We start from the raw sequence: 13,134 nt of genomic DNA, 5'->3' as shown, positions 1-13,134 counted from the left end.
ATGAACTTACCGACTCACTGGTTCGAGAACACCTAGATAAGATTGTCGAAGTGTTCCGTCTTCTAACCAATGCTGGCTTGAAGATTAACCCTGCGAAGTTAAAGATCGCTGTACCTGAATGTGATTTTCTTGGATACCATATTTCACCTGCAGGGAAAACGTTAATTAGGGGTCAAGTGGATGCATTATTGAATTACCCACTCCCTAACACGGTCAAACAGCTAGAAAGTTTCCTTGGCTTGGTCAATTATTACCGACAGTTGATTGTAGGGCATGCTGAGTTGACTGCTCCCCTCTACAACTTAGTCAATCAAGCAAGGAAGGAACCCAAGCATCAGATTCATTGGGATCCTACAACTAAGCGGTTTTTCCACCAAATCATCACAGTACTAACCAACCAACCGATTCTCCAACCCCTTAATTTTAAGGACCTCATTACTGTCCACACTGATGCTTCGACAGACTCTTGGGGTGGTGTGTTGCAAAACACCAATGCGGCTGGAGAATCGAAACTAGTCCTGTGCTATTCTGGAAAGTTCCATGGTTCTGAAAAGAACTATACTATTTACGAAAAGGAACTTTTCAGTATTTATAAGACGTTTGATGCAATCCATCCACTCTTGTTTGGATTTACTGGGGTCATTCATTTGTACTGTGACAACAAAGCTCTTGTCCTTGTGATGAATAAACCACTCGATAATTCACACTTTGTAAATCGGGTTTACAAATGGTTGAACTTCATCAGGACCTTCAACTATCAGATCCATCACATTGATGGACTGAAAAACATCATTGCCGATGCTCTTAGCCGATGCCACACGTCTACTCCGCAGACTGATCATTATGAGGTCAGAGAAGCTATTGCCGAGTTTAGGGCGAAGTTGGATCCTAAAGTACTAGCAGAAGTTAATGTTGTTACCATTGAAGCTGAGCCTAATAACAGTTATAAGAAGATCCCACTTCAAGCGCTTAGAAAGTACCTTGAGGCACGTACCATTCCCGTTTCGCACAACGCACCTGCTGACGCCAGACGTTTCATCAACCGCGCACTAGAGTTCTATTTACATGATGGAATCCTTTACAAGTTAGGTCGGACCGGTTCATACACTCGACGCGTCGTTTATGAGAACAATCAGGTTGAACACATATTCAATCTTGCTCATAGAGATCGTGGTCACCCAGGAGTTGAGACTACGTTCAATCTAATAAATACTGGATTCTACATTCCGAACCTCTATCGCAGACTTGCCGACTATATCAAACGGTGTGTTTATTGTCAAAAGGACCAACCTGCAACTAGGCAGCGGGATCCATTGTACTTGAACTACCCGGCTGGTATGTTTCATACAATCGTCTGTGACTGCGTTAAGCTCCGTGACGCTACTGTTGTCGTTGCACGTGACGAATTTCTGGGATGGCCCGAAGCTCAGGTTTTACCAAAGGTTACTGCAGAGGCAGTAGCCGACTTTATTTATTCAAACTTTATTGCTCGTGTAGGAACCTTTAGTGTTTTGAAAACCGACAATGGTCGTGAATTTCACAATGAGGTCCTCCAGCAATTGCTCTCAAATTATGGCATTTCTCCATCTTATTCTGTACCGTACCATCCGCAGGGGAATGGGATGATCGAAGCGTCGCACAAACGACTTATCAGATTCATCAAACTGGTTCCAGAGAATAAGAATTTGAGCAAAGTTTTGAATGCTGCATTGTGGGTGGATCGTACTACGGTTCGTAAACGTACGGGATTCACACCACAATACTTGGTTTTTGGATTTGAAGGTAATAATCTGCTCCAATCATTGATGCAAACACCATCTGATATACAACAATACACGGAGGACGAACTATTCAAGTTCCGCGTTGGTCAGTTTTATTTCCGTAAACAACAGGAAGACTCTGCTAAGGAAACTCAACGCCGCGATCGGGATCATCAGAAGGAAGTTTTTGACAAACGTTATGACACTAATGTACCGATCAAGAAAGGAGACTTAGTCTTAGTTTACGATGCTGCTACCAACAAGATGGGCTTGAATTGGTCGGGTCCTTTCGTTGTCCGGAAGGTGCTGTCGAGGATTTACTATCTTAGTAACCTCCAAGGCATTCCCATGAAACGTCAGTATACTAGGGAGATGTTGAAACCGTTTGTTGCCGCTCCGCTTAGTACTACAAAATGATTTTCTACTTTGCAGGGGGGGAGGCCACAACGGTTATCATCAATTTGTACAGTTATTTTACCTCAAATCAATTTTTTCCGAAATGCAATGAAAATAAGGCCGTATCGCTCATTCAGACTCTGAAGGGGGGGAGGATGTCACAGTGCGACACACATTGGACGCTCTGTGCCCTCGTTTCCGCTAAGTGAATATTTGGAGAATATTGCACGACATAGGAAACTTGAAACTTCAAACAAGATGAGTTTATATAAATAGGAACGAGAAGTGGTAAAATTAACTTATCACTATTATATAGAAATATCGGTAAAATATAGATTTTATACGGTCAACTACATTGAACACAAATCACTAGGTGAACGTGCAGAGTGTATACTCTCACGATTCTCCTTACTAGTGACTTTGTATGAGACAATTTACTCTCTTAACTTATGAGCATTGAGACCTTTATAGGTGCGATCATTGACAATTACACTTAGTTGGAATATAGCCTATCAAGTCACGAACTCAAACCGCTGGTATCGGTGAGCTACCAGCTCAAACCGATGCTCAGCAGTCGTACACTTGTTACTTGTGACAGTGCTATGCGACAGACGCGTGAACGTGTTTCGCAGAGTTTTGAAATTAATCCCAATAGCACCAGATCGATAGTTGTTTTCAGTGTCATTATTACAACCACCATCATCATTGTAACCAGTAAGCTGTAAAGATATTCCTCACAATATGTCTCTTTGGGTTGATAAATACCGTCCAAAGACGCTAGCGCAGCTCTCATACCATAAAGATATAACTCAAAACTTACAAGCACTTTCCAAATCGGGAGATTTTCCACATCTATTAGTTTATGGTCCTAGTGGAGCAGGGAAGAAAACCAGAATATACGCAACACTCCATGCTATATTTGGTGTATCGGTTGAGAAACTCAAGATTGACGTAAAGACATTCACCACACCTTCAAATCGTAAGTTGGAGTTTAATGTGCTAAGCTCTCCACATCATTTGGAGATTACTCCTTCCGATATGGGAAACAATGACCGTGTTGTGATTCAGGATTTATTGAAAGACGTGGCATCAACAGAACAAGTTGATTTTGGTAACCAAAGCAGCAAGAGACACAGATTCAAAGTGGTGATTATCAATGAAGCTGATAGTTTAAGTAGGGATGCACAAGCAGCATTGAGAAGGACAATGGAGAAATACTCGTCAAACATTAGATTAATCCTTGTTTGTAACTCAATCTCCAATATAATTGCGCCCATTAAATCAAGAACCTTATTGGTGAGGATACCTAGTCCATCTGTGGCGGAAATCAGTCTGATTTTGCATGATGTCGCTCAAGAAGAGAAGGTGAAGTTCTCTTCCACCGATCAACAAGCTCTCACTGGATTTTACGAGCAAGTGGCAACGGTTAGCAATCGGAATTTGAGAAGAGCATTGTTGGCGTTCGAGACCATTTGCATGCAAAATGAGACAATTAATGTCAAGCAAATGCACTCCGTTATAGTTCTCGACTGGGAACTCATCATACGCAATATGGCCAAGTCGATATCGACTACTAGAAATGTTGCAAATTTAGCCAAACTTAGGACGGCAACTTATGAGTTATTATCCCACTGCATTCCAGCTAGAACCATACTCAAAGGATTATTATTTGAGTTGATCAAGTTGGAAAAGGGCAAGACGAAACTTATAGCAGAAATTGTGAAAATTGCATCCATTTTTGATGAGAGATTAAGTCTCGGAACAAAATCGATATTCCATATAGAGGGATTTATTGCAAAATCTATGGTGGCTATCGATGATTTGTCGTAAGAATTGTTGATACAAAGTTAATCAAAGCAAAGATTAAAAGAGTAAGTAACTAATTAAGTCAATACAAAAAAAAAAAATCAAAAAAAAAAAATAATGTATAATGAAAGACATCAAGACGGCCCAGCGTGTGTGTGTGTGTGTGTGTATTCTTTTTTCTTTTTCTTTTCCTTTCTTTTTCTTTTCTTAAACAAAAGCTTGCTCTACGTAATATGTGTATATATTGTACTATGCTCACATTATTTCTTTTGAGATTTGTTCTTTTTACCTTTCACATCCTTTTTATGGTGTTTAACATGGCCATCTTCAACAACATCATCATAAGTAGGTAAATCCAGAGCACTGAGTAAATGGTCCTTAGCCGAAGGACTTGAACTATCATAGTCTCTGTATGGCTCGCGCTGTTGTTGTTCCAAATAATTGGAGTTGCCTTCACCATTGTAGAATAGATCATTGTCATTGTTATTGTCTTCAGTAGTATGTTGGTCGTGCTTATAATCCGTCCGTCTATCATATTGATCATATTGCCCTTGACTGTGATGGATAAAACCTTCTTGTTGGCCAGCAGTTACAGTACGACTTCCAGTAGCGTCTTCACCGTGAGCTTCATCGCGTGGTTGGTGATGGTCAGCTGCAAGATTTTCGATATCTTCGACAGGAGTGTAGTTAATGCCCTGCTGTGGGAATTGTACACACACCAACCAATAAATTGCAAAAACCAGGCCAGGTAAATGGCCCAACAAAGTTAAGAACAAAGTTATCCAAAACTCTTTGTTCCAAATTGAATATCTTTTGGCAAGAAATACTGCCAAGGGAGGTAAAATCACTCCAGCAATGATTAAGATGAACTGCTCCTGTGGAGAAGGTGGAGAGCCGGCTGAACCGGTTGAGGTATTGATTGGTGGAGCCATTGTTTGTTTGTGTATCACTGCAATCAATATTCCAAGAATAACTAGTGGGAAATGAATCAGTGGAATCAAAGTGAACATTTGCCTTGCCCCTTTTTATATGTGTAAGTAATATATAGCTGTGTAAATATCTGGGTCATTTTCGTTCTGGTGCACAAGTTTTAGATTGCGCCTCTCTCTCCCACCCTCTGCATATCTATTGTGAAGAAAGGAACGGAGATAATAATGGTAGCGGCGACGAGCAAAGAAAATGGAATTAGAGATAATAGAAACAATATTGGTTTAATAACGGATTCTGAGTCAAATAACCCCAAATTCCGGTCCATTCATTTGATAAATACCTAAGTCTTTGGTTCTAAATATAATGTAAAATTATTTTGGGCAAAGTAAATAGGATATAGCATTCTTGTATTAAAGCTTTTACCGATGTATGATTTGGTAGTGACACACTTGAATACCTGTAAATTTATGTTTGTCGCTTTCTGCTATTTTTTTCCACCCAATTGCGAACCAAAAAATAAAGAAACTTAAGTATTTTGAAAACAATATACGATTACGCAAACATATATAAAAATACCAATTAATAACATAGATATGATTATAAAACACAAATGTCTTCAGTTATCTTGTTTCTTTCTTTTTTTAAAAATAATTGCAAATATGGATGAACCAACCTATAAATTGTTTCTATATCATATGTCTAATGATTACGTTTTTTTTTTCAAATTGATTTATTTAACTTGAAGTTCGCCACTAATTTTTTTCAAAGCTCTGAAGCTAATCACGTGATTGACTTAGCTCTTTTATCTATTTTCTTTTTTTCTTTTTTTTCTGTAGATTGAGGTGGACACAAAAATATATACGAAAACGCAATTCATGCCTATCGGTGTTGTTGAAACACTAAATAAGATAAATGAATAAATAGAAATATTTAGAAAGATATCCTACTTCAAAAATCTTACGAAATCTCACGACACATTACAATTATATCCAATGGAATTTATCAAGAACCAAATATGGGGGCCCGACCCCAAGGAGCAAGTATGTGAAGATAAATTTTATCATTCCAATAAATCATTTAAAAGAAAATTTACATTATTTAGTGAGTGGGTGTACTAACTCTCAAGTCTAGATGAGGAAGATCAACCAACTACTTCGCAAAAACAAGCGAGAGATTGACCGTTCCTTAAATCAACTACAGCCTTTGAAGAAAAAGACCGAAGGGCTTATAAAGAAGGCAGCAAAGGAAAAGGATTACAAAACGGCCAAACTATATGCTAAGGAGTATATCAATATCAATCGACAGTACAACAAGCTATACACATCAAGAACTAGAATAGAATCGATCACAATGGCAATAAACGAACAGTGGCAAATGAATAAACTTACAAAATCTATTGGTGCATCAACCTTAGTGATGAAAGATGTTAATCTGTTGATCCACATTGGTGCCGTATCACAAACCATGCAAGAGTTGTCAAAGGAACTAACAAAAGCTGGAGTGATTAATGAAATGATGGACGATATGGTTGACTTGGAGATTGAAGACGAAGAATTGGAAGGTGAGTCGCAAGAAGAGGTTAACAAGATTATTACCAGCTTGACCGAGGATAAATTCAACAAAATTGAGTCGGGAGTTCCGCAAGTAGAGTTTGAAGACAAGGAACATGAGGCAACAGAGAGGGTTGGCGAAGCAGACGAAGAAGAGGAAGAAGAGGAAGATAATATTGCAATTGATGAAATGAGACAAAGGTTAAAGGCTTTGCAGTAAATGAGAAAGTTCAATGATTGCAACTTGGTGGTAGAATCGAGTCTCTATAAAAGATCAACGAATAGTATTGCATACATTTGGAAGGGAAAGCCAAAAGAATAACTTAAAGGAAAGAAACAATAATAATAAACACACGTAAGTATTTGCACCGCGCGATATAGTTTACCCTTTCTTCAAACAAATTATTGTCGTTACCTTGATGATCAACAGAGAAAAAATGATTTAAAAATTTTCTTTGCGTTTGAGATACGAGATAGTCTTTCCCGTTGTACACCAATAATGACGTTAGAAGGAACTGAAACGAAACCTTTGGTATAAATGATATCCATAATAATGTCCCATCATCATCATCATTATGATTATTATTATTTTTTATTTTTTTCTTTTTTATTTTCATTTTTAAACAAAGCAGCGAGATGTTGGTTAAAAAGAGCATTGTCGACTATGCCATCGTGTTTATATCTTTAGTCATTTATAACGATATCGAGGAATCCGAAAAGATATTATTTTGCAAACTGAAAAGTGTCTGTGCATTTTGCATTTTGCTTTTTGCATTTTGCATTTTTCATCTCCTTTTTCCTTTTTCAAGATAGTAGTGCTAGGTATACACAATCATGACTGGAGTTGAGAGCTCATGTGTTTTTTTCATTTGAAATAAAGTTCTTTTTTACTTTGATCATGTTTTTCATATTTTGGATCCTAAACTTTCAACATAGGTTTGGAACTAAACTAAACAAAACAAAACAAGAATTTAGTAGCTAAAAGAAAACTACACACACATTGCGATTAGAAATAAGTATAAAACAAAACTAGAATTAACTTTTCTTGCTAATAACTCATGCACCATCTAGCCTTCTTTTGACTTGTCTAAAACACCATTTTTTGGTTCTATGTCTGTGTTCTTTTTTTATTTTTTTTTATTTTTATTTTTTTTTGAAATGCAAAATCTTTTTCTTTTACAAAGTATTTATGACTAACATCATTGTGGACATCATCTTGAAGGTTAGCCTTCTCTACTCCTCCTTCAATACTTCTAAATCCAAAAGAAAAGGTTACATCAACGCCCCATTTTGTGAGCTCAATTCAACGCTTTTTGTCACATACATTATAACTGCAGACATTGTTTGTCATTAGATGAAGTACTGTAATAATTATTTTACTATTTTCTGTTATTTGTTCCAATTTTTTCTTTTCCTTTTTCTTTTTCTTTTTCTTTTTCTTTTTCTTTTGTTTATTAACTAACTTTTCAAATAATTAGGTTAGATTGTTTACCACCTAATAAGTAGCATCAATCTTGCTCATATATCAATCCATTTTGGTTTCTAATTTCATCCATTACACCCATAACGAGTAATGTTTCGGCATGCGGCATAACACTATTTTGCAACTTTCCTTCATTAATATCATCAGCTACAGCATTGGCTTCGTATATAAACCCATTATAACCAGACTCGTCTCGAAATTCGTTGATCAAAGTACCCTCTTTGTTGAAGATCTTGAAATGCTTAGCTCTGGCAGGGTTGTCACTATACATTTCGACCCAACCATTGGTTCCCTCAAGTCTAACATATGCTTTTGGTCCATCAACAAGCTCTGAGGAGGTCAAAATGGCGTGCTTTCCATTCTCGTACTTGACCATAATAGAGCACAAATGGTCCACTTTGTCTTCCTGGTCTATAGTGAGGAAACTTTTGTGGACAAACTTGGTGTGATCATCGCCAACTTTATCATCAAGCAAGATTCTGCTGTATGTAAGCGGGTAAATTCCGATATCCAACAATGACCCAGCTGCTAATTTTTTGTCCCTCACTCTTGATGTGATTGGCAAAGACTCAACATCAACATTGTAGCTCAAGTCGGCAAAAAGCCTGTGTATTTCTCCAATGACTTTTTCGTCATATACTTTGTGTCTCAATTCTTTAATTGCTGGGAAAAATCTCGTCCACACGGCCTCCATGCAAAACTTGCCATGCTCTTGAGCAACTTTGAAGATCTCCTTGGCATCTTTTGCATTTACAGTAATGGGTTTCTCACAAAGAACATGCTTTCCGCCTTGCAAACAGTTTATAGCTTGTTGTTTATGGAAAGTATGTGGTGTTCCAATGTATACCACATCGATATCTGGGTTGGTATAAAGTTCGTCGTATGTTTGAACCACAGGTGTTACACCACCATTATTTTCAGGCTTTATGGCATTGGCAGTAATAAAGTCTTTTCCCTTTGACTCACTAGAACATCCAATTACCTGTATAATGTGTAAATATTCAGTACCACGACTGTTGTTCAATACCAAGTCATGAACAAACTGTGCCGAGATGTTTCCTGCGCCCAATATAGCCCAATTGAGTGTTTTTTGCATCTTGTTGAATAGGAAGGCTGCAAAAAGACTATTGTAAGTATTTGAAAAGAAAAAGTGTAGACCTTTTGGAAAAATTTGAAGAAGTTTAACAAGAAATAGAAATAGAAGAAAAAGAAGATCAATAATAAAAATAGTAATTTCAATAAAATAGCGATTTTATGTTGAGAAACCCTGGGTAGAAACTAGTAATTCCGCACTCCGAGTTTGAAAAATGTTCTGGGGCTAGGGAGTCGGCGAGGGAGTGGAGGGGGGGGGGGGGGGGAAAGGAGAAAAGGAAAGAGGAAAGTAAGGTAACCCACAACTCTCCCTTTTTCTTGTTACACTTCATCCCCGCTTTTACCCAAAGGAGAAAAATATTTCCTTCTCAATTTACAAGTAACAATTTTTTTTTTATTTATTTTTTTTTTTTTTTATTTTCTCTTCATTTCATTTCTACTACATAAGCAGGTTTTTTTTTTTATGTTACTTCAATTTCATTAATGTATAATTTTTGTCATTTATTAAAGCTCGACGAGTAGATTAGAATTTCAAATATAAAGGTTCCGATACAGTCACTTGACATGCTTGACGTACGGAGTCACCCAAACTCTTACTCTTGCGAAGCACTTTTTCTTTCTCCGATTGATTGTAGATATATGGATACTGTCTCAGTACCAGCGCCAGCAGAGTCTCTTCATCACGTATATCACCGAGGCTCAAGTTACCAAAGCTTGTTTGCGTATTGAGTCCCATAGTAGAGAGCTGTGTCAGCAAGCTTGGTTTTGTACTGCTTGACGTGTTACCGTTGTTATAGTTGTTAGCGTGATTTTTAGAGCTCAAAAAAGAAGCAACGTCAATTAACTTATCTGACAAATCATTAACAATGTGATTTAGTTCTTGCTGACGTTTGTGTTGTTTCATTAGTTCTTCCTCTTGTAGATAATCAGGGCTCTGGTTCTGCTGGCTTCTTCGCAAAAGCGATGTGGTTTCATCATCTTCGTCACTCTGAGACCCTGAAAGACACGATAAGCAAAGACCCATAGCCAATTTGATAGGTCAGTATAGCAGAATAGGAAAAAGTGTTGAGAATCACTTATGGACTAAATGAACTATATCCAGATTTTATATGCTAAACATGAAATGGTCAAACCTGACTGATTAAAATGATATTGGTACGAATTATAAAAGAACAAACAAACAATAAAAAACAACACACACACACACACACACACACACGAATGGTTCCGCTTTTGGACAAGGTTGGGTTCTTTTCCTTTTTCCTTTTTCCTTCTATTTCTTTTTTTATTTTTATTTTTATTTTTTTGTTTTTCTTTGTTTTTGGAAGGTGAGAGAAAAGGTTGGTTGGTCGTGCGCATATTGCTTGCAATTGAACTCCATATGAGATAAGAAGCTTATTTCATACACAGTAGTGTCCTTGTTTCTCATTCTCTCTGCGCCACTATACTTGTCCCTCTTTGCATTGTTATCCGATAAGAGAAATCATCAATACTAATATCACTTGGATCACTCGTACTCTTTGTTATCACTAATACCAGTAGTGTTACCACTACTGTATAAATATAAATATATATATATATATATAAATCACCCCCCCCATTTTACCAATACTTACCTCTATCCACGATGTCAAAGGCTTTGTGCTGTTATGCTTTTGAAACCTTGGTCAATAAACTAAAAATAGATACTAATAAAGTGCTGCTTACAGCATACTTTGACGATTTAAAGCAAGACCCGTCTACTTTGCCATCTTCAGCTCCATTATTTATTACTTGGAATAAGCATTCGAGTCTAAGAGGATGCATTGGAACGTTTCAATCGCTTCCTATTGAGTCAGGGGTCTCTAAATTTTCCCTTAGTGCCGCATTACAGGACCCCAGATTTCCTCCTATAACTCTGAAAGAGGTGAAAGATTTGGAAGTGAGTGTCACATTATTGGATAAGTTTGTTTCTATTGATAATGCAGAAGATTGGACAATTGGCCTAAATGGGTTGAAAATATCATTGGATATCGAGCATCAACACTTTCTGGGAACTTTCTTGCCTTCAGTGGCCGAGGACGAAGAGTGGGATAAATTGACTACGTTATACTACCTTCTTAAAAAAGCCGATTACCCCGTAGCAAAGAGCAAAGTGACAGATTTCTACTCAAAAGGTTTGAAAGAAGGATGGTTGAAGTTGACTAGATACGATGGGTTAAAAGCACATTTAGATTATGATGAGTTTGTGCAAATCAGAAATGAGATAGTCGAGTCATGAAGTGTGAAACACAAATTCAATCTTGGCCGTAGTATACCAAAACCTAATTGCCAGTTCATTTACTTTCACAGTAGCTGTTGAAAATATGTAAAGTATAGCTTGCTAGCATGTATACTGAATGTTTTCTAAATTTCAATTTCCGAAAATTTACTTTTTCCGTTCCTTCGTTTCTTCTGGTATATCTCGTTTCTTCCTAATTTTTTTTTGTGCTTTCTTTCCCTCAATTTCGATTATATATGGCGGGCAAAATAATAAGGAACAAAGCCAGGAGAGCTTTTTATTTTCAGCTAATTCCGATTAATCTGTTTAACTTAAATTTGGCCGGAAAAATGAATTTCCAGAATCAAACAACAGTAATGTATATACGCACACGTCCAAAAGCAATATTTACGCCACAGATTTTTCAATTTTTAAACATTCTTCAAGAATTCAACATGTATATAAATATAATCACACATATATATAAGTGAAGAGCCACTTTAGTTCTTACTTTTTTAGTCTTTATTTCTATTTCTTCTTTCTTTTTAGAAAAAAAGTGTGTCATCTTGGCCCTTACTGAGTTGTTTATCTTTACTATTCTAGATGCCCCCGGTCTCACCACTTTTGAAAAAATCCGCAAAGGATATCGTTATTCTTTCAGCATTGCGAACCCCAGTAACAAAGTCTATCAAAGGTGGGTTAGCGCAATTATACCCTGAAGAGCTTCTTTATCATATCCTTCATGGCTCTGTTACTCGCTCAAAAGTCGATCCACAATTAATTGATGATATACTTGTTGGTGCCGTTCTCCAAACACTCGGCGGCCAAAAAGCATCGGCTCTAGCAGTTAAAAAAGTAGGGTTCCCTATAAAGACAACGGTCAACACTGTGAATCGACAATGCGGTTCTTCTGCACAAGCCATTACATATTCTGCGGGATCTTTGCTTTCAGGAGAGAATCAATTTGCCATTGCTGCTGGAGTTGAGTCAATGACACATGATTATTTCCCACATCGAGGAATTCCCCAAAGAATCTATGAACCATTTTTACAAGATGCCGATGACGAGGCAAAAAATGTTTTGATGCCAATGGGATTAACAAGTGAGGCAGTCGCCGAGAAATATGGAGTTGGAAGAAAAGAACAAGATGAATTTGCCGTACAGTCACATTTGAAAGCAGCAAGAGCCACAGAAAGTGGCCATTTTGCAAAGGAAATAGTGCCAATAGACGCAAGGACACCCGAGGGTGAGCCCGTAGTGGTAAGCAAGGATGATGGAATCAGAGGAAACTCCACCTTTGAAAAATTGTCCACATTGAAACCCGTATTCAAAGAAGACGGGTTCACCACTGCTGGTAACTCCTCGCAAATATCGGATGGAGCTTCAGCCGTGATTTTGACTACAAGGGAGAACGCAGAAAAATATGGATATAAGCCCATTGCAAAGTTTATTGGCTCTGCTGTGGCAGGTGTACCTTCAGGACTAATGGGAATTGGTCCTTCAGCTGCAATTCCTCAGCTATTGAATCGTTTGGGTATTGAGATCAACGACATTGATATTTTTGAGCTCAATGAAGCATTTGCATCGCAACTGATATACTGCATCAATAAATTGGGATTGGATTATGATAAAGTGAACCCCTACGGCGGTGCGATAGCAATTGGTCACCCATTGGGTGCAACTGGTGGAAGGGTGACTGCGACCTTGTTGAATGGATTGCGTGCTCAAAATAAAGAGTTGGGTGTTATATCTATGTGTACATCCACTGGGCAGGGCTATGCTGCACTATTCGCCAACGAGCAATAAACATGCAAATAAAGTGAAAGTGAAAATGAAATAGAGATAAAAATAGAGATGGAAATAAAAGCTAACTATTAT

The 13,134-nt window shown here is 37.6% G+C and overlaps 7 protein-coding genes across 7 annotated transcripts; 4 read left to right on the top strand and 3 right to left on the bottom strand. All coding sequences in view use genetic code 12, as the record gives it.

The window, feature by feature from the left end:
- Positions 1–2,897: 2,897 nt before the first annotated feature.
- RFC5 (Replication factor C (RF-C) subunit) lies at positions 2,898–3,986 on the top strand (the record flags this gene model as incomplete). The annotated part of the gene is made up of 1 exon (XM_001528677.1): positions 2,898–3,986. The coding sequence occupies one exon, from the start codon at positions 2,898–2,900 to the stop codon at positions 3,984–3,986; it is 1,089 nt and encodes a 362-aa protein (XP_001528727.2).
- A 236-nt stretch (positions 3,987–4,222) lies between these two features.
- On the bottom strand, positions 4,223–4,894 carry PVL30_001215 (uncharacterized protein; the record flags this gene model as incomplete). The annotated part of the gene is made up of 1 exon (XM_001528676.2): positions 4,223–4,894. One exon carries the CDS (start codon positions 4,892–4,894, stop codon positions 4,223–4,225), a length of 672 nt encoding a protein of 223 aa, XP_001528726.2.
- Positions 4,895–5,884: 990 nt separating this feature from the next.
- VPS24 (Vacuolar protein-sorting-associated protein 24) lies at positions 5,885–6,662 on the top strand (the record flags this gene model as incomplete). Its single annotated transcript, XM_001528675.2, has 2 exons — positions 5,885–5,932; positions 6,024–6,662. 2 exons carry the CDS (start codon positions 5,885–5,887, stop codon positions 6,660–6,662), a joined length of 687 nt encoding a protein of 228 aa, XP_001528725.2.
- A 1,288-nt stretch (positions 6,663–7,950) lies between these two features.
- On the bottom strand, positions 7,951–9,021 carry PVL30_001213 (uncharacterized protein; the record flags this gene model as incomplete). The annotated part of the gene is made up of 1 exon (XM_001528674.1): positions 7,951–9,021. One exon carries the CDS (start codon positions 9,019–9,021, stop codon positions 7,951–7,953), a length of 1,071 nt encoding a protein of 356 aa, XP_001528724.1.
- Positions 9,022–9,540: 519 nt separating this feature from the next.
- PVL30_001212 (uncharacterized protein) lies at positions 9,541–10,041 on the bottom strand (the record flags this gene model as incomplete). The annotated part of the gene is made up of 1 exon (XM_001528673.1): positions 9,541–10,041. The coding sequence occupies one exon, from the start codon at positions 10,039–10,041 to the stop codon at positions 9,541–9,543; it is 501 nt and encodes a 166-aa protein (XP_001528723.2).
- A 603-nt stretch (positions 10,042–10,644) lies between these two features.
- On the top strand, positions 10,645–11,277 carry PVL30_001211 (uncharacterized protein; the record flags this gene model as incomplete). Its single annotated transcript, XM_001528672.1, has 1 exon — positions 10,645–11,277. One exon carries the CDS (start codon positions 10,645–10,647, stop codon positions 11,275–11,277), a length of 633 nt encoding a protein of 210 aa, XP_001528722.2.
- A 582-nt stretch (positions 11,278–11,859) lies between these two features.
- On the top strand, positions 11,860–13,062 carry PVL30_001210 (uncharacterized protein; the record flags this gene model as incomplete). Its single annotated transcript, XM_001528671.1, has 1 exon — positions 11,860–13,062. The coding sequence occupies one exon, from the start codon at positions 11,860–11,862 to the stop codon at positions 13,060–13,062; it is 1,203 nt and encodes a 400-aa protein (XP_001528721.2).
- Between the last annotated feature and the right edge of the window lie 72 nt (positions 13,063–13,134).

Source organism: Lodderomyces elongisporus, chromosome 1, assembly GCF_030384665.1.
Source record: "Lodderomyces elongisporus chromosome 1, complete sequence".
NCBI lineage: Eukaryota > Fungi > Ascomycota > Pichiomycetes > Serinales > Debaryomycetaceae > Lodderomyces > Lodderomyces elongisporus.
Note: the sequence above shows the minus strand (reverse complement) of the source record. Positions and strands in the feature narration are given on the sequence as shown.